Source organism: Galleria mellonella, unplaced genomic scaffold (assembly GCF_026898425.1).
Source record: "Galleria mellonella isolate WM207_F2 unplaced genomic scaffold, CSIRO_AGI_GalMel_v1 utg332, whole genome shotgun sequence".
NCBI classification, from domain to species: domain Eukaryota; kingdom Metazoa; phylum Arthropoda; class Insecta; order Lepidoptera; family Pyralidae; genus Galleria; species Galleria mellonella.
Genome location: NW_026442080.1, coordinates 836,188 through 863,620, shown reverse-complemented (window position 1 = coordinate 863,620; position 27,433 = coordinate 836,188). Strand labels below are relative to the sequence as shown.

At 32.9% G+C, this 27,433-nt stretch overlaps 1 protein-coding gene across 2 annotated transcripts in view; it reads right to left on the bottom strand.

Moving 5' to 3' along the window:
• Positions 1 to 273: 273 nt before the first annotated feature.
• The window catches only part of LOC113517862 (uncharacterized), a 32,670-nt gene continuing 5,510 nt past the window's right edge, over positions 274 to 27,433 (bottom strand). For both annotated transcript variants that reach the window (XM_052896757.1, XM_052896758.1), the window contains exons 3-10: positions 24,820 to 25,913; positions 24,624 to 24,732; positions 23,724 to 23,946; positions 22,587 to 22,795; positions 21,266 to 21,438; positions 20,269 to 20,498; positions 18,914 to 19,024; positions 274 to 17,136 (exon numbers count right to left, since the gene is read on the bottom strand). In XM_052896757.1, coding sequence (XP_052752717.1) covers positions 16,900 to 17,136; positions 18,914 to 19,024; positions 20,269 to 20,498; positions 21,266 to 21,438; positions 22,587 to 22,795; positions 23,724 to 23,946; positions 24,624 to 24,732; positions 24,820 to 25,913 — 2,386 coding nt within the window. In that variant the 3' untranslated portion in view covers positions 274 to 16,899. The remainder of the gene's footprint in view (positions 17,137 to 18,913; positions 19,025 to 20,268; positions 20,499 to 21,265; positions 21,439 to 22,586; positions 22,796 to 23,723; positions 23,947 to 24,623; positions 24,733 to 24,819; positions 25,914 to 27,433) is intronic.

Genomic DNA, 27,433 nt, shown 5'->3' with positions numbered 1-27,433 from the left:
GTACAAAGTCTCCTTCTGGTATAGCCTCTACCATAAGGGGAGTTTTGTCAGTAGTTGCCACGCTAGGCACGCGGGTTGGCAACCGCAGTTTGGCTTTTGACGATATTTTAAGAAGGACGTAGCTGCCCATCCTTCCACCGTAAACTCCCTCAGTGCCCTCTTACGACACCCACGGCAAAGGAAGAGGTGGCCCATTCTGTAGCGGGACCAACACGACTACCATCTATGTAGGAAACATTAACTAAGCCGGTTAGGTAATAATAAAACTTCAAAAACATTTTATTCATTATATATTTTTTGTCAGAAGGTAATTAATACAGTGCCAAAACAGTAACAAAATATTAGTAAGAAAAAATCAAGACTGCATCTAGCATAACTACTGAATGTTCAGATAAACAATATACCCTATACGGTCTGATAGGAGGACAACATTTAACATTTATATTTCACAACATTTGAACAAGACAGTTGGCGTACACTATTTTTTTTTTTAAATTGTGAACTAGAATCATAACACCAATACGCCTAATAATGGATATTGTATTTGCTACATTATTATCTAGTTGAAGTAGTTGTATGCGAATATTTCATGAAATCCCACTTTGTGTTAGTACCGTTAGTAATTACAGTGGTGTCACTAATGTACATTAGTAACACTACAGTAGTGTCACTATTTGACATTAACGACACTATAGTAATAATCACTTAAAATTTTACTTCTCCAGCACTAAATTACACCCATTGGCTATAATATAAATAGCAACACAGTAGTGTAATATTAACATTTCCATCACTACAGTAGAGGACTATAAAGTTTAACATTTGTGGCACTTTAGTAATATTACCGGTAATTTATATAAATGGTACATTTTCAGCACTATATTTGTGTCCATAGAATTTTATACAAACCAAACTTTATATAAGTAGTCCTGGAAGAATTACATTGTCAGCACACACTAATGAGAGAGACAAAAATTTATGTATAAAAGAATTTAAATAAATAAAATAAACACTTATTCGAGTTATTGAAAAGTATATGCAATTTATTAGTCATTAATGTCAAATATAATTACTAAATGTACTATATGAGTTAATTGGTTTATTTATCAATTTGCAGATTAAATTGTAAAAAAAAAAGAAAACTGAACAAATATTTTTACAGTAATAATTGTGTTGTGAAAAAATTACAAACGTTCTCAAAAGACTGTTTAATTTAGAATCATCTGGATAGACTGCAAATTAAACTCTTTATAAATTAATATCCGCACACAACTACCCTCACTGTAATACTGCACAGAGCAGATAGTACTTGTACTGTGACCACGTGATCTCAACCCAATAGTTAATAAACCTGCACTAAAATCAGTCTGTCACGATGGCTGTCACTCACTCTGTGTTATACTATTAAACATCAATCACAAAGATACTTGTATACATGGATCTAACATGAAGAGACCGAAGACATGTCAAAATATTAATTATTATATTTTAATTGGGTATTTGACGGTTCCATCTTTTAATACAATACGTGACATGATTTTGCTAAGCAGATAATGCAATGACGTCACAGTTCATTATTGGCATTTGTGCGATAGGATTAGACTACCCTCATAAAAATTAAAACCTACAAATCTATTAGTGTTTTATCACCGTCTTGCAAATTGAGAAATTAGCACAAAAGAAAGAGACAAAACACTTCAACAGCTAAAGTAGATCAATGGATAAGCTCTCAGGACCTGTGACACTTGTTGATTGAATGTCATTTATAAATCGTGGTTGGAATTGAATAATTTTAAAATTTAGAAACAGTCAAACACCCAATTATCTCTATGTAAAATGCTATAGGTACCATCAGCAAGTGAAGTGAGCTACACTTATAATTATACATTATTCCTTGGTCCAATACGACAGCTAACTTGGCATCTTATGAAATACTATTTAGCTTTGTTAACAAACATTTTTTTTTTGAAACTTTTATTCAGTGTTGTACCCGCTTACATCGATATTGCACATCTCTTTTCCACTCCACCAATCCGATAAAATACAGTTGCTGCGTATATATAAAAAACAGTATTCGCGTTTATAAAAATACAAATATTAAATATTGATTAGCAGAGTAGAATATTAACGTCTTTGGATATAATTAAAGATAATGACATCGTTTGATTACATCACCCTTTCATTATGTAATATTTTTCTAGATTATATTATGATAATTATTAGTAAATCGTTGTCATCCCATGACTATCTATATTAAAGAATTTTGACTCACCTTGCAACACACAAATGATAGTCACGTTGATATGTTTAGAAAGAAATTTTACATAATTGTAGGGGTTTCAAAGTATTTTATACTATAACCATTTGAACCGTATTGCAAGTAGCGACATCTACATAGAGCTTAGACTAGAAAATAGAGATGTGCAACATCAAACAATATGCACACCACGTTTATATTATTTTCGCAATACCGATACCACGGAATTAAGTTTTAATAAGCTCATAAAATTCGATATTCACCACAGACAGTATAATTTGTATTATTCATTAAGTATCTTAAAACATCTAAATATTTCATTTAAACGGACAGATCCAAAGTTATACATGAGATAGGACTAGCGAATTTTTTTCATTGCAATCAATAATTTTAAACAGTTGTTTGCGCCTACGAAGCTTTGCTAAAAACAACAAATAATTATAACAAGAAACAATGCTAATAAAAAAACAGAATGTTGCATTAAATATAAGTTAATTAATGGGCATTTTAGTGGCAGTGTCGCTGTATATTAGACATGAAAATGCTAGGAGTAAAACAACAAGCTACACCTTTATTGTATTGGATACATTGGATAAATTTTCAATTTGAATCCACATTAACAACGAAAACAAGTTTACAATATCTGAGCTTACACGATTTAAAACAGTGTTTAATTAAAATCTGTTAACCTTGTATATTTATAGCTATGGCAAACGTGCATTGACATGTGAAAATAGTACATTACATGTACAAACATGGAGAACGTCACTGACAACAACATGTGGACTAAATGTAGTGAGATTTCATTACATAACATTACCCGAAACCAAAAGATAAATCATTTTATATTTTATATATCCCAATACATTTGCCAAGTTACATTGTATAACAGAATTGTAATTACTGTCACTTAAATATCACTTACAACTTAAAGATAAACATACAAAATACATTATTGGTGTCGACATATAGTGTGTAGTTTAGCACCACAATTAAAACTAACTATTCGTTATTACGTATGCCCCTTAAACAAAACCACTGAGTGGCGCATCAATTCCGTACTATGTAGGTAATTACAATAGACAAAATAAATGAGAAAACAAAATATATAATTCCCGTGTACTCAGCGAGCTGAGTTTAATACTTGTGTACACACTTACACAGTACCTAATGTAAAAAAATTAATTTACCAACACTTACAACTATAAAAATATTTTAGAAATTCTCACTTACATTTAAGAGGAACTGGCAAAATAAATCCTGTATTTCCATTACATTTTCAACGCACAATAAAATACAAAAAAAAAACCAGATTTGGTCCTCACATATAAAATTCATGATGCCATTCCTATATTGGACAGAGCGAACGGGCGAGTAGCAAAAATATTAGTACACTATGCACACTAAATCATGGCTCAAAATACATTAAATCCGCTATATACCCAATTAAAAAAAAAAAGGAAAGAAAACCGCCTAGTGTTACGGTAAAAACTCGTAGAAGCAATGTTAAACTTAAGAATCTAATAGAGTAAGATTAAAAACTGTGGTGGTCGACCTTGAACGCCCGCGCCGGGCGACTGGCTCGAACGTATCACATTAGATTACCACAGAACAGGACTAACCACCGTTATTGTCCACACTCATACCACTATAAATACTAACGTTTATGCAACTAATATATAAACATTCCATTACATCTCTCACCCAACTACCTCCTTAGTATCAAAAAACAGTGATTAAAACTTTATTTAGAAATAGAGTATTTGTGCACACGATGCAAATACTATTGGCGCCCAACGTGGGGCGAATCGACTAACGGCTCATAAGACGTCGACACAACTAACAACACGCCGCCCGTATCTAACCGCCACCGCGTAACCCTAATTGAAAGGACTGACATATACAACATTACACTAGTTAGTTACAATTTTGTTCTAAACGAGGATTCTTTTAAACCATGCACGGTTATTAAAACATGTAACTATTAGATTCGTACTATAAGCATTAGGACCGTATTCACCTAATCTAACTTCACCTAATGGCAAAGGCTCGTATCGATTATCCAATCTACACAACTAGCATCGTTTAAAATAGATAAAAAACCAACTACGATACACAATCTTGCAGGAATAACTATCTAAACAGTGAGTTATGAATATTTATCTAACACGTCTGTTATCGTGTTCAATTAAGTTTGTCTCATTATAAATATTCATCCGTAAATTATTATCAAATTCGATAAAGCTCTAAGATTGATCCTCATTCAATTAAATTAACACTCAGATACATTTCCGAGACACACTGAAAAAAAAAAGCTTACGTGTTAAGGAATATATAACTAATACAAAATTATATGGAACACGTGCGTTCCGTACCATCAGAGACGCTGTAAAAAAACAATAACCGCTTCGTGTGAAGTAAATTATAACGAACTTTAAAATAATAAGAGAACCATATACCAGTCTTACTAACGGCGTTACACCACTAAACGAGTCCTAACACAAAAATATCTCTATCCGATACACTAGCAGCACAGCGTGTCACACATTTGTACATTCAGGATTTCAGGAGCAAAATAGAACGTCAAGTGGATATATTGGTGTACTATTATGCAGTAACAGATATCCTTCACCACCCACTGTGTCGACTTCAATATGATCTAAGCCCTCTAGGCTCCATGTAAGAAAATATATTGTGGACATTGTGGTCTAAATTCACTAAAATCTCAAGTATCTAAAACATTCACTAAGTTAATAAGAAAAAAAAAAAAAAAAAACAAAAATAATCAACAATCGCTATATAAAAATTACTCATGCATTTGACTAACTACAAAGTCTAGCGTTCGTAAGTTCTCTTAGGATATATATATATATAATATGTATGCACATAAGACCTACAAAGGTTTTATGCTATGTAAACTCATATATCAGCCCATAATTTTTTATTATCCATGCATTGAAAAAAGGTACAAACTGTTGTCTACAGCAATGAATAAGTTTATATAGCATATAGCCATTTTGGTGAAATCCGCTGTCTAGATCTATTTATCAGTTTGGGCTTTAAATTTTTACAAATTTTGTTACTTTAGCACCTTTTATATTCCATACAATTTAGGTCTAGACAACGCGATAACCGGCCTATAGAGGTTTAAAGGACGAATTACTGATAACTTTTAGGAAATTTTAGAATCGTTCACTTACATTTAATATGTATATGCCACCGTAAGCGTTCACTATATTGGCTTTTAAATTAAGTACTCAATAGTTTTGGTATTATAGAAAATTTTCACGTATTAAGGACTAATTAAAGGACATTTCATTACAATTATAATTAGGTTATATCACACAATATTCTTATAAAGATATGCTGTTATAAGCGTTGGTCATATAGAAATTCAGAAATCAAGTTATAATTATTTAGCATTTGATTACACTTATTGATTAAACTTAAAAATTAAACGTTCAAATTAATGTTCAACGTTGGATGATAGAGCACAGTATAAAGTTTGGAGAAACAGATATGTGGAAAGGAAGCTTAGTCTATGAAAATTCCAATATTGAGTGGACGGAAGGAACAATATATTGAGCTAAAACAAAGAGCACAATTACTGAGCCAGCAGGTATTTCGCGACTGGGGTATTGTTTTTCTCTAATTCGGGGGTTTCCAAAATCATGTGAGTCAGACTCCATTGTAAGGATTCAAACCAATATTAAGTTTTAATATTTTGCCCATGCGCATTACCACATAGATGTAGCGCGCTCCCATTTTAAGTCTCTGCAACTCCCATGGGAGGTATGCCCACTTCGAAAACCCCCTATCTAAATCTATATTAACTCCCATAAGTCACAGCCATCAAACATTAAAGCTGATATACTTTAAGTATACCCTTGTTTGTCGTAGGCCAACATTTTAGAACACATCTCATTGATAGAATGACAAATTTATGTACAGTATTACTGTTATTTTAAGTCAAATTTAAATTTGTACAATGTAAGTTTATAACAATAAAAAATACGTTAATTTCGGTCAAGTCTTATAGTTTTTCGTTAACATGTATGGCATTATTTTAAGACCACGTAGTCAATATGAGAGACTGTACTATATATAAATATAAAAGAAATAAATATTCATATGCAAAAGTATAATTGTATTAACTATTAGTTTATACAGTTTATATCATTAATTACATACAATAATAAAAGCAAGTCAAAGACTTTTTGTTTTACATTCCACAAAATCTATATTTTATGTTTATACTTGACCACATTATTTTAAAATAATGTTAAATAATAATAACGAAAAACTACAAAACTTTGAGAGTTGCAACGCTGTTTTTTTTTTTCAGAAATGCATTTTGAATACTTCGTCATATAATTGGCCAATTAAAATTTTCATAGGACAATATTATAATTTTTCATTAGAATATTGAACAATTGTTTTGAAACAATCGCAGTTACAATTATCAAAAAATATACATCAATATCAAAACCTAAGAAATCTTGATAAACAATTTGTATTCCTTCACATTATGTGAAACGAGTTTTGTTATTTCGTATTGAAAAAATATAAAAATCAATGCCCCAATCGCAAAATCTAATTTAAAAGAAGCTAGTTGTGGCACTTTTTGAAACATTTCCAATTACTTATTAATAAGAACATACCCTATTATCATTTAGGGTTAACTATAAGCAAGCATTTTAATTCATAGCCTTGAAAATTCATTAATCATAATGGTCTCTTAATTTCTTATATAAATAAATGGTAAATAAAAATTTCTGTGTCAACTAAATAAATAAATAATACATATAATTAACAATCGGCTAAGTACATCGAAGGCGCGACGCTACTATGAGAAACAATAATCCCCAACCAATAAAATGTACAGAGAGAAATAGAAGTGTGATCCTAATTATTTAAAACATGAGAAAATAAAAATATTATAAAAATTACCTTTTTACAATAAAAAAAAAAATAACATTTATAATGAAAGTAATAAATATACCAGTTTTAAATGACAATACAATATCAAGGAAACGGAGTCAATACGCTGAAAGCACCATACACAGGTGTTGCCCATTACATAAAGGCCAAGGGTGGCCAAACGATCGACAACCGACCGATCGGTCACGACTATTAGTCCAGTCGATAGTGGCAAAGCAAAAAATATAATATTTTGCTAATCTAGCGGAAGATGCTCAGACGCAATGCTCACACTAATATAATTAAGTAGTTACTAAGAATAATTTTCAGATTTATATTTTCCCTCTTAGTAAAATAAGAAATATTACAATACTACATAAATGTGTACTGAACTATGTTGTTGCATTTGTGACTTCAAGATGTATGTAATTGGTAGATGGCACAGGGTTTCGTCAGTAAACATCTTGGGTCTCTTGGGTCTAGTCAAGTTGGCCACCCCTGCTATAGGCTCTATATGCTTATACAAATTGGTTTTAAATGTCACTTCCATTTCACTCTATTTAGTTTCATTTAATTCGGGATTATTAGAAAGTAAAATCTAAAGTCAAGTTAGTTCTGCATTATTCTGTAATATAATGCAATTTAAATACCAATTGTAAGTAACTATTGCAGCGTCGCGCTTCGATATAACGATTGTTCTATATAAGTTCATATAACGGCTAACAAGCAAAATTATTTCATCAACAGTAACTTGTGAAATTGATTTAAAAAATATACACGTATATTTTACATAGAATTGTTTCTACAATAATCTTATGTCGATTAATTTGCGCGGATCGAAAATAATCAGATAAGCGTTTGCAAGACGAAGATTTTGAGGTAAATAGTTACTATATATGGCAACACTGGAAAAAGTGAAGGTAACAAGAAGTTCACAGAACAGATAAAAAATACAATGCGTGTATTCTGACACATTTGTGATTTTTAAACTTTAATTGTATGTGTTTTTAAAATTCATTCTATGAATTTAAATGGTATGGCAACATAAGCGTTTGAAACTTCAATATAGGATGTAGTAAACTCATCTGTATTTTATTCGCATAAGGTATACATTTAATTGTTCTAAATAGAATTCATTTAAATTATATAATTGAGCGGCACTAAATGTAATAAAATGTATTATGTGGTAAAAATAAAAATAAATTTGACACATTGCTTATTTTTGTATGTTATGCCATTTCAACTTGTTTTTTTTTTCTGTTCTGTGAATAAACCTATAGTAATAATAATCACATACTTCGTATACTTAAAATTATCAATTTCATTGTATATAAAATAGGTTATGTCAATTTTTCATTCATTCTGAAATGCCAAGACTAAAATATTTTATAAAAAAAAATATTTCCGAAAGTTCTTTAGAATTAAATTTCGAAATACACAGAGACCAAATTATGTATAATATATTTGAATTATCTTGTTTATTGTTATGTTAATTAGAAAACAAAAAAAAAATACAGATTATTGTAAAAGGATAGTCAGATCAAATTTAGAATATGGTTTCAATTCTATATAATTCTAACTAATTTTGTTAAATTAGTATCCTTATTTTATTTTTGTAAAAAAAAAAAACATTAAAGAAATGTTATTTGAGAATCGAGTTTTATATATCCGTATAGTCATATTTCTCAAACCAATCACATTTCTATTATAAGTATACGAAATATATAATATAATATTACTTCAAGTCTAGTAAAATAAACACATGCAAAGTTGTTAGTGTTTTAAATCCATCATATTAATTAAATATCAAAGTATTTAATTTACAAAACTAAAACACCATTCACACAGCTCCGAGATAAGGTTCCTAAACTCTGTACTATTCGAACTAGTTATTCTATCAGAAGCACATCATATGTTACCCATGTTTAAACAAAATCAGGGATATCAGTCTTCTTCAATGTTTTAATGTACATACATCGCTGTCTCCTAAATACAGATCTGTACATAATTTATACAATTTAGGAATCAAAATGTATAGCAAATTCTTAATTGTTTAAAACTCAGAACCCCAAAAACTCTGGCTGTTCGTTGCTTTATGTAGATAAATGTGAAAGGTCTCTTCAGGAAATAATCTAAAACTGAAACCGGACATTCTTTCCCCGAAGAAACATAGATAAAAAAAAAATTAGCTTTTCATGCTAACATCACAATAACCTATAAAATTAGTATAGTCCCCATCAACTAAATTTTTGAAAGTGTTTGTTGGTAAAAATCACCCTTTAAAGGATGCTAATACAAAAAATGATATTATAAAAAATGGGGAAAAAATTAAACATAATATATACTCTGAAATATACTGTGGCTCTATGAAAAAAAAAACACATGGAAAGTACGCAAGCTATTTTATCCTCCATCCCTGATGAACACTGATGGATCTCGAATCCGGAACCGTGTGAATAGCGCTCAAATTATTAGAAGACAACTTCATAATGATTTATATACGGAGTCAGCTTTCAATCAACAATATGAGAAATAATATAATTAATAACTAACTACTAAAATTTACTAAGAAACTAAACAATTCATTATTATTATTGTGCTACATATATTTTTTTTTTTTGTAATAAGTGAATATATTTTTTACTATATACTAAATTCGTATGCTAGGTGCATATTGATTGTACTAATATCCATTTTTATATATTAAAATGGAAGAATTCGAATATGGGGTCGGTTTATTTGGGATTGACTTTTAAAACTCGACCAGGAAAATAAAATTTAGCCTTATTGCGGAGATTCTTTATAGTAAATTATTTTTATGGGAATGGCAATAATGGCGTCGACTTTGATATGCCATTTATCTAAATTGATCTTTAAATATTTAAATTTCAGTTTGATATCGTAGCAAACTTTTTATTCTACAACGACAATTACGAACTAAATAGATTTAAGTCGAAATTATTTTAAATTTATATTTTAATGTTGTAACTAACAGTTAAATTTACGTGTAACTAGATCAAATAAGCTCGACTAGTTTCAGGATCAATTCGTGATCCTTAGTCATGATTCACTGTGACGCGTGCGCGAAACTGACATTTAAAATTTAGTTTTTGATGATCTATGAAACAGTAATTTCGCGAAATTATCAAATTAAAATATTATTAAAAGATCAATTTAGACAAATGGCTCCTTAGAATCGGTCCCATTATTATTTAAAATTTTCTTAAGATCGCATAAATACTATTTATTGCCATATAAAATCCCTACAGCGTGCTTTCAACGCCTTCAATGTATTGTGAATTTTTACGTAGTTAATTTTAATTTTGGCAACACTCACGCCAAGCGTTATTTGTCATTTCTTATAATTACAGGTACATTTTAATATAATAATGTCTGAAAATGACGCAACGCAGTTTTTTCTAATTTCCTGATCAGTTTTTTATATACTGTAATACTGTTTTTACTCTCCACTTCATTTAGAGTCAAACAATACAAACGTATATGAAGAAATATAACCGATATGGTAAAATTATAATAAAAAATAAACTTTACACGTTTAAAATTACCTGGTTTGTTTGTTTTTAATCTTATATTTCATGCATAATAACGTTGTATCTCTAAAAAACATGTTTTTATTATTAGTCGATATCATTTTCTGTCTACTTAAGCATTCTAAAAACTTCAGAGGCATATTACTAATAACAAAAGATAAGTTTTTAGAGATATGACGTTTTCGAGACGAGGTATTCATATACCAACCCCAAGATTTTGTGAAGCGCGAACCGCTAAATATAACAAACAACGAACTACCGAAAGTAAAATGCATCACAAAGGAAAACTTAATATCAGCAACTAAAATCTATAAAGAAAATTAACGTTTTTAAATAATAACAGTTATTCCATTAAAAATTTTGTACATAACACTGCGTAGAGCTTTCAAAATGCATGCACGTTATAATAGAAAAGGCACTACATTCAATGAATGCTAAAAATTAAACAATTTATAGCCGTTTTATATAACTAATTCATTTTAAACGAGCATTTTGTCAGTTTGCAATGTAAATATATAAATTCACAATATACAAAGAGGTGTTAATAAAATTAAACGTAGAACAAAATTCAACCTTATATACTAACAACGCAAGATGGAAGATTGAATGAACTAAGATCGTTTTGGTTGACTCCTCGCCTTCTGCCGGAAACAGTGTTTGTGCACTATACGATGGTAATAAAACTTATTGTTAAATTGTTAACTCACTGTAAGCAGATTGACGAAGGATTAAACATCTGTCAAACAACCCGAGAACGGTCAACAAAATCCCGGTTCTGGCATTATAACGAGCTCGAGAACGACATGCAAAAAGTGACTAAAAAAAAAATAACTAATCTATACAGACGTGAGGAACTGATCATTTAATTCAAGATTCTACACATTTGGCTGTAAAAAAAAAAATTACTAAAGAACACAAATGCACAATGGTCATACATTTTGCACCGCAGCACGGAGTGGCTATGCAATGCTATGGTGCAAATTAAAATTAAGAATTGACGAAAACTAGCCGACCCTTCTAACGAAGCGATACAATTCCTATTTCGATTGTAATGATAAACAATCACTTACACCACCGTTACAAGCGCTAACTACATCCATACAAATTCATTTTAAAATATCCACGTTAATAAATAAAAGTGGTACACTTACACGCTATTAGTTCATAACTTTATTTTATAATTTTTTTTTTTTCATGTTTTATCCTTTGCACGAAACGTGATATATTAAAATAGTGTCAACTAGTCATCACATTTTAAAGGTTTCCTTGTTAAGTTGGTGTGAGCGAAATTTTATATTTGCATTAAATATACAAGTTTTGGTTACAATATCAGTCAATGTGTAATGAAACTTAAGTATTTTGTGGCTATGTTACTATTTATGTTGACTAGAGGATGTCTTTTAAGAACATATAAACTCCCATTACAATAGATACATTGAAAGTAACTAAATATTTACTTATAAATATATTTAAAAAAAAAAAAAAGTTAGGCAAAGAACACCAATTTGTCATTGGATTTTATTTTACTAAAACTATTAGAGATATTTAAATATATTAATAATATATGTATTTTATACATCAATTGATATAAAATTTATTTTTTATATGAAATGTATTATTATTCTTTTTTTTTTTTTTGTATATTGCACCATATTGATAAATACAGACTTATAATTTCAATTTATAGGTCCGAAAATATAAAATAGATATATACCTTACTTAAAATACTTGAAAAGCGTATCAGGTAACCATTTGTAGGTAGAAATATATTATGTTTTAAAAAGAACTAAATTAATTTTTAATGAAAATTAATAAATTAATATTATATTTGGATATAATCAGTTTAACTCGCTTATTCATAAAATTAAAATGTCTTACAAAACTATTTTAACTACTAGACAGTTTTGTCACTTTCTTTCAAATTGGCCAGTTAGCGTGAAAGAAAAAGACAAAATATTGTAATACGCAAAATACGTTTATTGAGCATTTAATGATTTTATGAATAAGGAGGGTTAATATCGAGGTCTTCAAACCATAAAAACGTACATGTAAAACCTTTCAAGAAAAAAAAAAATTAACAGCAATAGGCCAAATTTAAAGCAAATTTATATGCAGCTAAGTATTTATTATGTAGAATGCATATTTTCTATGCTGGAAATATTTTTTTCGCTTATACAGCCGTATGGCTTGAAGCTCGAGATATATAAATAGTATTATATATATTTTAGATTAGCTACTCAACGAAAGAAGATTGAAATGTCAAATTGTCAGTTAACTACATCATTAAGTTATGCACACGTATTAGTATAATAAAGTTATTAAGAATTTTCTCTTTTTTTTGAAAAAAAAAAAGCAATACATATAGTTCATATAAATAATTTATATGTACATAGTAAATAAAACATATAATAGATAGAAATCCAGTGAATAATAATTGTGAAGTCTTTCTTAAGAAAGATAGACCGAGGGTGAGTACTATATACTAATAACTATATATTAGCCAAATAATGGATATATTAAATCTTCTTTGCATGATTTTTTTTATTGGTGAAATAAATCAAGGTCTATATAATTCATGTTCAATATTAAAGGATAAATGGTTAAAAAAATAAATTTGACAGCTATGTTTTTTTTTCCGCAATGGACATTAAAAAGGTATCCAGACACGATCAACTTAAAGTGAACTTGTTCTTTTATATAATTTTTGGGCATTCAATGTTATGATGGAAATTTCCACCATTATGCAAAGAAGGGTTAAATATCGTTTATGCAATTTATAATATAGAAATGGAGAATCCCATTAAAATAAATAGAGACTGAAAATAAACTGGTATGGGATAAATTTATATTGAAATATGTGATTATCTTTTACCCTTAACGTGTGAAAGAAACTAACATATAGATATTAGAGTGATATTACCCAAGCGTAGTTGATGGATACTAGGATGATTGTGGTACAATCACGCCTAAACGGCTGAAGAGATTTCAATGAAATTTGATACACACATAGACTATATCCTGAATTTGCATACAGGACACTGTTTATCCTAATATTCTTCAAAGCTTACCATAATTAATACCCATCTGTTATCAATCTATTTTTTGCGCGTGAAATAGTATATAAATATAAAATGTACTAAGTTAGGGAAATCGCATATAAATTGCTCTATTAGTGCCAAGTAAGTAAATAGGATATAACTTACTGATAAAACAAATTTAATCCAAATCCGTTTAGTAGTTTTTGCGTGAAAGATAAACAAACACCCATCTATCCATCTATCATAACAAACTCTCGCATTTACAAAATTAATAGGATATCTTATATACCGACGTATGTTCTTTGAAGAAAGTCTATCATCATTGAATATACACGGTACAGCCTTCTCCTGACACCTTTTACATAACCCACTGTCTATGTACTATCATACACATATTTACTTTTAATAGACAAATATTTGAGCCAAAGACCTAATATTAGTTACCACATTTATATTAAGTAATTGAATTATTTCGCTCACACCAAATAAAAGCATTTGGCAAGTAAAGTGTTTAACTAGCCAACAGGCCGACCTCACGTCGCCTAACATGAAGACAATTTCCAGCCAAGCACGATTAAATAATGCGGGTTCACGAACGGAGTACTAACCTAAACACATCTAGTCAGGTTTAAATTTATATATGTTTATTTATATTAATATTATAATCATGGTCTCCGTTTACCTGTGTAAGTTAATTACGAATTCACTTTTTTATAAACCGTTCTAATTAAATGCATTTTGTTGTTATGTTTTAATAGAAAAAAAAAAAGTACAATTCGTAATTTTTATACGAAACGTATGTTTGATATGACATCTATTTAGGTCGCTTCGATGTTTGTCGACGCCGGTATTGTTCAGTTAAAATCGACACTAACTCGGGAAGCACACAATAAGCAAAACACGCTCCCTGAAGATTCCACAATGGACAGTTTACAGAGTAAAACAATACTACGCCGACACATTTAGAAGCGGCCTTTAGGATTGCAACGACCCCATTTATAGAGAGATGGTCTTTGAATTTTGTTGTCGACAACATATTATGTGAAAGCTATAGTTTTATTAAATTCATTTTTTTTTTATTTATAACAATTCAAATTCACGACGTAAACGACAAATGTTCTAGATATTTCATTAGATGAAATAATCTTTAGTTTGAAAAATTATTTGTGCTTTAAAATATATTGAAAAAAAAGACCAAAGTATCATTAAATACAAGCAATACCTCTATTTCATACGGTATAGAAGTTTCTTTATAGGACTTTACATATTATGCTGTCAAAAACTACACGGTCCATAGACGAAATAACAATCTATTAGTGATTAATCGAGCATTAATTGAAATATGCAAAATGTATGGATAAATGACCAACATCTTATACTTTTAAACCACGTGACTATTCTTTTTTCTTTTTTCACATCATCATTACAGTATACTGTGGTCTCACTTGGGGTCTATAGACCCCAAGAAGGATTAAGTCAGACATACAAACAAAAATTATAAATTAAAAATATTGCAATTATTAAAAACAATCACTATTAAATACATAAATTAATTATATTATATTAGTTTATTTCTTTATATAATTTTAAATATTGTAATGATGTAGTAACTCTAAGATAAACTCAAGACATAGCCCAAAACTTGCAAATTAGATAATTAGATATCACATTTTAAACTCAAAACAAGCCAAACACAAATTGTTTAGTGGCAAATACACAAGAGAGATTTAACCTCAATCATAAAAACGTCAAACAATGTCATTAATAATGAATTAATTGATTTTGGAAGTGAAATATTTTATCTTTTTTTTGTTCTGAATTCCAAATTTGAAAACAGTGATATAACATTCTTACAGTTAAAATGTGTGAATAAGGTAGATACCAATTTATATAGTAAAAACCTTTAGTAAAAACCGTATACGAATCCCATACATTTTGCATTAACTAATAGACTATTATCTTGTTTATAGATCTAGACCAATTTTAGATATATAAATTTTAACTAGGATATAAGTATTTCGCTATTTCACCGACATGGCGGATGTCTTGTGGCGTGTTAGCCGTTAACATTAAAAATTTAGTAGTAAACAACATTATGAAATCGTTGGTATTAAAATTGGCTATAAATAGCATTTTACTAATTATTAAGTGCCTAAGCCAAATTTTGGAATACTGATTTTACTTAACATCATGTAAAATCACTTAGAATCGTTAGGATGGATTCTATATAAATAATTTATACTTTACAAGTAATATTGTTAACACATATGTCCATTTAAAGTTACAGTTTAAAAAAAAAATTAAAATATCCACATTTATTGTTAATTTAGACGTAACAACGTGATAAATGCAAGAAGAGTCTGTTCGCATTAGTAATTTTAGTTTGCTCCGCGAAAGAGCTAGCGCGAATGTACAGTCAGAAATTTAGAAGGGCATATCTACATTATGCTAGCTTCTCTACTGCAGGTCGAGTATTGTCTGCGAAAATGAATAATGAAAGAAAGTCACATTTATATGCTCATATCATTGATACATCCACAGAATATTCTATGTAATATTTACTTTTGAAGTACATTCACAAGCAAACAAGCCTGGTGAATACTCGCTTTAAAATAACGGAGCTAACATAATATGGACATACCAATTTGAATCTGACAGTGCATTATGAATATTCATCCTTGTGTAATTGCATACGAATTTTATATAACATTCTACAAAACTCTTCTTTTAACCGAATTAGATACAAAGCTAAATCTCATCGACGATTGATCGATTAAATACATGTCAAAAAGACGTCACCGTTTGACGTAAATTTGTCGCATTCCAATTTTAAAGTATAAAATGGATTATCTCAAATGTCTACCAATTGACAGTGAAAATAAATATAAATATCTACCATTATATAATTGCATATTAAATTTCATACAAATCTCTGTACTGTAATAATTAATTAATTATTAAATAAACAAAATTCACTTTACAGCGCCATCTAGTTCCGACGTAAGTAAAACTTGTATTATTTGTACTAGACAATCTCACCCGAGAATTTCCTATAGCTTTCCGCATATTGCAGTATTGAAATTTAAACTGTAACTTTAATAGAACACGTGTATATTTTGTATTAAGATTAAAGTCAATTGATGGGGCCCGTAGCCAAATAGTGATACGGATGTCGGCTGTGCATGAACCTGTTGTCGTACCTCTGATTCTTCTGATAGAAATCGTTCCTGCCCTGGTTCACCTTCCTGTAGTTCTGCGTGCGCCGCTGCTGGTTCTTGTCTTGCTGTTTCTCCGGCTGTTTGTTCGTTTTGTTCGCGTTGTTCTCCGTTTTGGTGTCGCTCTTTGTTGTTTGCGTTTCGTTGGGCTTCTCCTGTAAGTTTTTTTTTTGTTAATTATTTATTTATTTATTTATTCATTAGTACAAATATGTGTACATGGCGGACTTAATGCTAAAAGCATTCTCTCCCAGTCAACCATAGGGAAGTGTCAGAATACTCGAATGCGGTACTACTAATTATTGATAGTCATACATACTAAAATTACATATATAAACGAATAAATATATATAAATAACAAATATACTTACACATATATGATATATACTATATTATACACGAAATTGAGAATAATATAAAAAGCACTTACACAAGAGGCGATTTATACTTGATATTTAATCTCAAGTAGTTTTAATGTACACTAATACTAGTTGCATCCCGCGGCGTCGCCCGCGTGAGTCCGCATATAAATTGCTCTATTAGTGCTAAGTAAGTAAGTAGGATATAACCGTGCACTAAATTTCATTCAAATCTGTTCAGTAGTTTTTGCATGAAAAAGTAACTTACACATATAGAAAGCTACATTATCAACAAATGACATAGGCATTGTTTTAGAAAATACTAATCTACCCGTACAAAACTGGGCGGAATCGCTAGTCTCACGTATATTGGGGGATATCATGTGCGAAATAGTACCATGTACTCTGTTATGTCCATGGTGCTACTCATGTATATAGGCGACGGTTACCACTTTCCAACAGGTGGGCCGTAAGCTTGTTTACCATTCTTATTTGCATAAAAAAAATATTGGCTTCCCAAAAAATTACTTAAATCGTGAACACATACAATGATAAAGACAGTATCTTTCTTAAACACCTTTACATTAATAATATATATTTTTTTTATACCACTGAGTTGGCATACAAGCATACGGCCCACCTGATGGTAAGTGGTTACCGTAGCCTATGAACACCTGCAATACCAGAGGTATTACGCGTACGTTGCCGACCCTGAAGAAACCTCTTTACCCCCCTTTTGTAGAACCCCATGCTGTAGTCACTTGGGAAAACCTAGGCAGGGAGCTCATTTCACAACCTGAGTGTTCGTGGGAGGAAACATCTCTAAAACCGCGCAGTACGCGACCATTGAGGCTGTAGGACATGAGGATGAACTCTCTGTCGATGGCGAGCCGTACGATGGTAGAAAGAATAATAGATAAATAGATAGTAGAAATATATAATTATACACTTGCAACATTGTTCTTTGTAATAAGTAGTTTTTTGCTCCACAAAGAAAAACGGCAATATTAATCGTCATATAATTAATAAAGTACCAATACACGAGTAAACCCTATCGTATGCAAAAAGGGGTGTCAGAATTGGCGACGTAATGTCATATTATCGCAAAAAATTCAATCGAATTGAGAACCTCCATTTAGAAGTCGGTTTAAAACAATCTATCTTTACTTATAATAAATCTGTAGAGAGGTCAATTCTGTACATGAAATATATTTCCAAAATAACTATCAGGGGGTGATTAGTGATCGATACTGATGCCAAAAATGCAATCAGTAAAATTTTTGTCTGTCTGTCTGTATGTTCGTTATAGAAACAAAAACTACTCGACGGATTTTAACGAAACTTGGTACAGTTATTCTTCATACTCCTGGGCAGATTATAGTATACTTTTCATCACGCTACGATCAATAGGAGTAGAGCAGTGAAGGGAAATGTTGGGAAAACGGAAGAAGTTACTCCATTTTTAAGCTACCGTCGCGTGTACAGCCTTAATGGCCACTTTTTAAAATGTAAAAATATCCACCCGTGCGAAGCCGGGACGGGCCTCTAGTTATAAATAAGATAGTAGACGTACCTCTTTATTCTCAGTGGGCGCCTGTTTCGAATTACTTTGGTTCGAATTGTTGACGGAGTCTTGTACTTGCTTCTGCGCCGTTTGTGTTGCAAACTGCGCGGGAGCTTCATTCTGCAAAATATAATATGGAATCATCTAAGGCTGGGTAATATATAGTAATATCTATATATTGTAGTTACAGTATCTATACATATATTGGCTCAATAATAGATATATTAACTATCGGTTGCCCAATATACAATATCGAAAAAAGAACCTGCTCGTAATGAATATAAATATATATTTAGATAATTTATTTACATTACTTACAGCACACAAATTACAATACAAACATAAAAATAATACACAGTAAAAGAGATAAAAGAATAAAAATAAAAAAGCAAAATATATAAAACAACAATTTCCTTTTTTTTTTCACGCGTGTGCCATAGTAATACAAAATGGTCACAACTCAAGTTTATTTCTTTGCCCTCAAAAGAGCAAAACACTGATATTCTGTTGTGGCAAAGAGTCAGTGGCGAAATTCCTTATTAAAAATAATAATAAAAAGAAATATGAATAAAATGCATTGTGTATGTCCAGTCCATTACATTTGCCTCCATTTGATATTATATTCTAAATAAATAAATAACAGATACCATTAGATGAGAGGTAGTCAGAGATCACTTTCTGTCACATTCGGGCATTCAGGTAATAAATATTTCCACTACGTACCTATTAGGTATGCCAATTTTTTCTTTATTAATTATTACTTTTTTAATTCTTTTTTAAATATATGTTTAGTTTTAGACAATCTTATAATCCATCATTATATCCAAGAGAACTCAATATATAGATATCGGATATTACCCATTTCTAGAATATTTTTTTATAGGCAGATAAAACACTATTTCTATAATTCTTCATTCAACTTCATCTTTATGAAAATCTCTTTCACATTAATCTCCGAAACCGACACGACTGATTTTAATGAAATTTTATGCTACAACTTGAAGGACGTAACAAATAAAAGGCGGTTTGGCTATGGTAGGCGTAGTCGTGGTGAAAATTGTGGCGAGCGTGACGACTGTGGTAGACGTGGTGATGATGGCAATAATTGCAGTTGGCGAGTGTCACAGCCACAGTTCGATAATACGTATACACCACAGCAATGGGTTCGGTATTGGCAAGCGTGATGACGATCGTGGCAAACATGGCAATGAAAGTGATAATAGTAACTGGTGATAAACACAAATAAATAACTCATCACATTCAGGTTCCGTACAGACATTGCGATAGCAGGAGTTGTGGCGAGCGTGATGAATGTGACAGAGTTTCACAACAGAAATTCGATGATAATAAAACAGATAACTCACCGCAGCGGGCTTGGTATTGGCGGGCGTTGTGGTGGCGGGGGTTGTGGGCTGCGTGGTGGCGGTGGTGGCGGCGGTGGTGGCGGCGGTGGCGGGCGTGGCGGCGGCGGGCGCGGGCGGCGAGTCCCGCGGCGCGAGCGCGACCGTGAGCGTGAGGTCGCACCACATGGCACAGCGAGCTCGACGAGCGCAAATGCCCAGTTGTTTCACCGCTTCCGCTAATTGCAGGATGGCTGTTGGATTGACATATCATTATTACCAGTCTGGCTTCATGTCTGACTCCTTCACCATACATGCTTCACCACTTTTAAACTCACAACAGTAGTAGCTAGTTATCATCTTTTATATTTTTTTTATACAACTTAGAATAACAAACAAGCTGACGGTCCACCTGATGGAAAGGGGTAACCGTCGCCTATAGACAATGAGCAGTAACATGGACATAACATAGTATACTGTTTCGCCCATGATACCTCCTATGCGTTGCCATTCCTGAGGACTCAGGTGTTATTCCTTTGTACCCTGTAAATTCACGCTATATATTTTTTTTTATACAACTTAGAATGACAAACAAGCTGACGGCCCACCTGATGAAAAGTGATAACCGTCGCCTATAGACATGGGTAGTACCATGGACATAACAGAGTATACTGTTTCGCCCATGATACCCCCATGCGTTGCCATTCCTGAGGACTCAGGTGTTATTCCTCTGTACCCTGTAAATTCCTATATATCCTACCCTTCAAACCAAAACACAGAATATATATATATGAAACTAAAAGGAAACTATCGGTATATGTTAGCAGGGCACCAGTGATGGATGACAGATGTTGAAGCAGATCAGTTGGCCCATCGTGATGAATTAAACAAGAATTAATTACGATGGTTTCCAGGAGAGACCGCGTGAAGGTCAACCTGACAGGGTAGCAATAGCTAGCAACGGAATTGCTAATTCCCATTAGTAACAAGCCCTAAGTGCAGTAGTGCGATGTGTACTCACGGTCGGGCCGCATGTACCGCTGCTGGTGCTGGTGGTGGTGCTGGTGCTGATGGTGCTGGTGCTGGTGCTGGTGCTGGTGGTGCGGGGCCAGCTCGCGGCGGCGCGCGGCCTGCACGGCGCCCACCGCGCTGCGCCACGCCAGCATCGCACTCTCCACCTCGCTGTGCGGAGCACTGCACACACCGACAAATGCTTTTTTCTCAAATATGCTTGGAAATGTGAGAATTATTTTGACAATCTTCTTCGAGATAAATCTAAATTGCCGTACTGGCCGTACATGCGGGCAGCGGTCGGCAAAAATTGTATGAAAATCCATATCTGTCGTGTTTTGCGGCCAGATATATTACTATATAAACTCATATCTGTCTTGTAATTTAAAAATGGAATGACCTTTTACTTCGAAACATGGCTACCAAGGAGCTTGCAAATAGAAAGCTGTTTATTGAAAAAAAAAAAAAAACAAAAGACCATTATGGCGCGTGAAATTATTATTGTTCGTTATTCGTCATTGAACTTAAAAAGTAAAATTGTTTTTGATTTCCGCGCATTGTTTGAGAAAAGTACTATACAAGCCTTGGCCACAACTAGGCATTGATGGACTCACGTATGTGTGCCTCGGCTACGCCTCGGCGCACATTTGCACGTTCGTCCATCAATGCCTCAGTTGCTGGCCGCTGCAGTAATGTACTATAACTATTTGTAAAATATGACAAGTGGATCCTGGTAACCTTAATAAAGAATTATTTATTATTATTTACTACAGTAAAAAATTTACAGTTACAACTGTAAATTTTTTTTTTATTCTATTGTTGAACAAAATATATGACCGTGTGGTGCCGGCATAGAATAAGCGACCGCTTCCTTTCTCATTGATGCTGTAGAGATAACTAAGGTAATGGACTTAATGGTAGAGAGATGGGCAGAAGCACCCCTCTTACAATATCACCAGAGCCTAACTGCATTTGCCAACCCACTTGCCAAGCATGGTAACCACTGGCAATACTCCCTCATAGGGTAGGCCTATGTACAGCAGTGGACAGTTAATGGCCAATATATTAATAATAGTTTATTGTATATAATAAATGGTTTTCATTTAATATATTATAACTATAAAAATTGTATAATCAACAATAACTTCTATTCAATTGTGACAATCAGTTATTTTAATTTCAAAACTAAACTACTGAATTCATTTTGATAAAATTTCTATGGGATAAAACTCTAAGTATATTCTTTTAAATAAAAAAAGAGTTTTCAAATCGGTTTACCATTGATGAAGAATGAGAAATGAGAAATTGACAAAAATCCAAGGACAACTCACATTTCAGCCAAATTCTTGACGTCGTCCTTCCACGTGGTGGGGTCGAAGGTCGCCGAGTCGACGCCTGTCGCCTTCTCCTTATCACTGACGTTCTCCTGCCCTCGCTTCAGCACGGTTATCTTGCCGTCCTCCGGTTTGTTCGGTTTCTTGTTTTGCGCCACGCAAACGCTTGCACGCAGAGTTTCCATCTTGCCCATTAATGTTAATACCTAGAAACATTTTTTTTTGTTTTTTAAGATACTAGTTTTATTCGTCGACTGTGCCTACGTGAATCAATATATACTCTATGTGCTATGTTATGTAACATACAACTGATCCGTGTACCAAATCTGTTTAGTAGTTTTTTTGGTAAAGAGTAACAAACATCCATCCATCGTTACAAACATCTGCTTTTATAATGTTAATAGGATTTGCCATCACCCTAAATACTAATCGAATGCGTTGAATGATTTATGTTATATTTAGGACAATTTCAATTAGCCTCCCCTAATTTTTTTAATAAGAAGACATTGGCCCTCGTAAGTCTGATCGTCTTGGATGATATATATATCAGCATTTTCGTGGTAAAAAGAGATTTATTACACAATATTTAATCACGTACAACAAGCATTACACAATATATGAAAAACACTGAAAATATTTAAACCACGAGATGTATTTCTACTCATGTTTCTAAATAATTTTCCAAAGACATAAATATGCTGAAAAATAAGTTAAAAATTTTAAACCTTCCATACTATACGTCAATTTGTCTTGTCAAACTTACAATTTTTATCGTTTCTCTGCTTGGGACAAACACTCCGATTGGCAGAACATTCCCTTAGGAGAATGCTAATAGTTTCTTTTAACGCTTTCTGTTGACTTACCGATACTAATCCTTTTTTAATGGATGATGATGGAATGGTAACCCTGCCTACTCTGACGGTATACGCTGCCGGAGCACCAGTGAAGTTTGATAGGTGAGGATGAAAAGGCAAATCGATTACCCCATCACAATGAATTGAACTAAAATTAAGGGCGAAGGTTTCTAGGGTAATCCGCGACAAGTTCGACCTGACAGTGTATGTTGCTAGCAATGGGATTGGTAGTCCCGAGTTACTAACAATCCCTTCAACCCTTCTCCCTGCGTTATATTACCTTGGTGTGCTCCCTGAGCATGTCGACGGTGAGACGGTCAACCCTGGTAGGACAAGGCGGCAGACGCGGCACGGGGATGGAGTTGGAAGAGGACACAGCACGACCAGGGTAGGCTAACGCCAGCCGCGCCTCTGTCCGCTTCCGCTCGCGCTCAAGCTGCCGCCACTGCTCGTAACATGCGTCCAATCGCGCGTGCAGTATCCCTGATGATGTCGCCGCCCCTCTGCACAATCAGTAAATTAGAATTATTCACACGATTGTAAATCCTTGATGTATAAACTGAGCATATTGGAATTGGATGTTATAAAAACTTAAATTAGCACCCAAGATTTGTGGTGTCAGCCAAGTGCCTGTAATTGTTTTGTCATAAAAATATTACAGTGACGACGATAGCTTATCATGGTAGCGCCAAACTATTATTTCGTTTTAAAGCCTATATATTTATGGTCGTATCTGAGACGTCTTGAAATGTTCATTGTGATTGGATGCCAAGGATTTATAAGATATACAAATTTTATCTACTAGTCATCCATTGTTGAACATAGAACTCCTTTATAGAAAATTTTATCCCTCAACAATTCGTGGATTTTATATCGTACCACATGTCATATCATTGCCTTGTAAACTCGGCATAGAATGGACAACCCCTTCCTTTTACGTCGGTGTTGTTAGAGGACTAAGGGAACTTAGTGGTCAAAGAATGGGTCACAGCATCCCTCTTAGAATATCACCAAAGCCTAACTGCGGTTGTCAATCCGCCTGCTAAGCTTGCCAACTACTTGCAAGACTCCCCTACGGGGAAGGTGAACATAGGCTCAGTATTGGACACAAAAAGCACAAGACACTTTTTTCGGATAATAAAATATTTGATAATTATATATATTTTTGAAATGTTATTACCTCATATTCCTCATAGCATAAAAGGGTGCTAACAGAGGTAGATCTAACATTGGCGATGCCAATACAGGAGGCGGTACTGGTGGGCTGGGTCCTAACAGCGCGCCCAAACCTGACAAAAAAGATTTACTGCATAAGCAACTATGGCTCAATTTGTTGGAACCACACTAGCATACATAAGATATATAAAAACACTTACCAAGATTAAACGGAGCATTATCTGGCAAAAATGAAACGTCAACATTGAGCTGATTGGGAGGAGGTCGATTTCTCATTAACAGGCTCATTTGCCTCGCCAACTCCTGATTCTGCCTCATAATAGCAGCTTGCTGTCCATTATCTCTTCCTAATCCATTATCGAAATTACCTCTCTGCTCATTCATAGCACCATTCGCTTGGAAATTGTCCCGTTGCATCACCTGGTTCATGTCGCGACGCTGCATAAAGTCGTTCTGGTGGAAACCATTAGGCTTATAATTTATGGTGTTACCCGTCGACACAGGTGTCGACTGGTTATATTCGAAGTTCTGACCCATCGGATTCCTTTCATTCATTTGAGACATCATGTCATAGAAATTGTCCCCGTTAAAGTTCTTCTGAGGCGGTGGAAAATTTCTATTGTAGAACATTTTATTGTCCTGCATTTTATTGAAATCCTCGCCCTGGTAATGTCCATTATCCATGGGCAGTTTGTAGTCCATGTTTTGCATTGTCTCATCGCGACCACGTTCTAGAGATAGATTCAACTGGCTCAAGTAAGCCAACAAATCCGTATCCTGATTTTGCTCTTTGAAATTCTCAAATTTATTCGGAAATCTTTGGGTGTTATTAAAAGTGCTATCGAAATTCGAGTTGTAGTTCATGTCTAAGTTAAGACTGTTGGGTCTATTAAAGTTATTAGCGGGGAACATTGTATCAGGTAGTGAGTTTCTTTGGTTTAGTTCGAAGAAATTATAGTTATACTTTTCATTGGGGCTTGAGAATTGGGCGCCGCCGATTTCTTGGGCGGCCAACCTGAGAAGATTCAGTTGTTCTGGGGTCACATCCGAGGAGTCGGTGATTGAGTCCACACCTAGCAGCGCTACGTCACTGTCAGGATAATTGACGAAGTTCGAATTACCGAAACCGTTTTGTAAATTGAAGTTGAATCCATTTTGTTCGTTTTGACCAAAATTGTACGGATTATTCTGGTAATTAAACGATGGTGGCATGAACGGTGTGTTTGTATCACTTTTGGGGTATTGCGCGTTATTCGATGGCATGCTTAAAGTCTTTTCCGATGATTGAATAGAGCTGAAAAAAAAGTTTTAACTATTGTGAAACTGCTAATAAACACTATTGATCGAAAACTACTCATTTTACAAATATTTAGATTAACTTTTGATTAATTTATTTAAAGTCATATTATGAAAACTCTGAGTATTTTTCTATGATATCATTAGAAAATTGTAACACCATGTAAATCACAGAATCCGGTGACGACTTTAGCAGCTTTTGTGAGTTACCTCTTCTGAAGTAGTCTTCAGAGAAGACAATTTACCTCTTACTTAGTCTTACCATATACTTTAATCCTCAGAAATACTAGCTATTTAACTAACCTACCAGACAAAACAAAGCTACGTCGTTGTTCTACTTCACGTCAAATATAGATAAGACGACACCACCTAAACAAACACTACTGATATAAAATACCTATTTAATGCCTAAGGGATATGAGTAAACCAGCATATGAATGTACATGATATGGATGTTACATATAAAAATAATGTAGAGTAGACGGCTTTGGAAAGTTCATAAGAGCACTAAAAAATATCACACAAAACAGATACTTAAAATCCACAACAAAATATATGATGTCTGATTGATACTCATACTTATATTTGTGTGCTGTAAGTAATGCAAATAAAATTATCTATCTATATAATAAAATTGTAACTAAACGATGTCTGTACATGGAAGATATTTAAGAAAAATATATATGAGGGGGTCTTAGAAAAAAAAATTATGATTATTAGAAATTTTGTCTGGATGGATTTTACCACAGCATGCTTTGTGTTTGATAAAAATAAAGAGGGAGACTTTGTACAAAAGTCGATTGCTTGGGTACCTCTGTCACATTCGTGTTTTAACCGTGAAGCAATTGTGTTTGCATGGCTGTTTCGGTTTGAAGGATGGGATATGGCGTGAATTTACTGGGTACAGAGGAATAACACCTGAGTCCTCAGGAATGGCAACGCATGGGGGGTATCATGGGCGAAACAGTATACTCTGTTATATCCATGTTACTGCTCATATCTATAGGCGACGGTTACCACTTTCCATCAGGTGGACCGTCAACTTGTTTGTCATTGCTTCACGGTTGAAACACGAATGGGGACAGAGGTACCCAAACAATCGACTTTTGTAGTCTCCATCTATATGAAATAGATGCTACAAAGTGCAAGAAAAAGCTGGTATAAAGGGGAATTTTGTTAACTTCAATCAAAATATCTTTAGCGGTAATTCATATATAGAGATATTTGAGATGTGAACCAATTGAGACATATTTAACGTAAATTACAAAAACAAATAGGTACTTCCTAATGTTTATTTAGAATACAGATAATTGTCACGTCGTGATATCGAATCCGGAACATGAAAACAGATCAATGAGTCACCTCTATACTGTATAGCAACCTTGCAAATAAAAATAAGCAAGAATGACACAATTGGTACCTAGAAAAATTAGAGTAATTTAATATTGGTATTTCATTAGTAGAACTCTACCTTAAAATAATGCTAATGTAATATTTTTAAAAGAAGACTTGAATTAT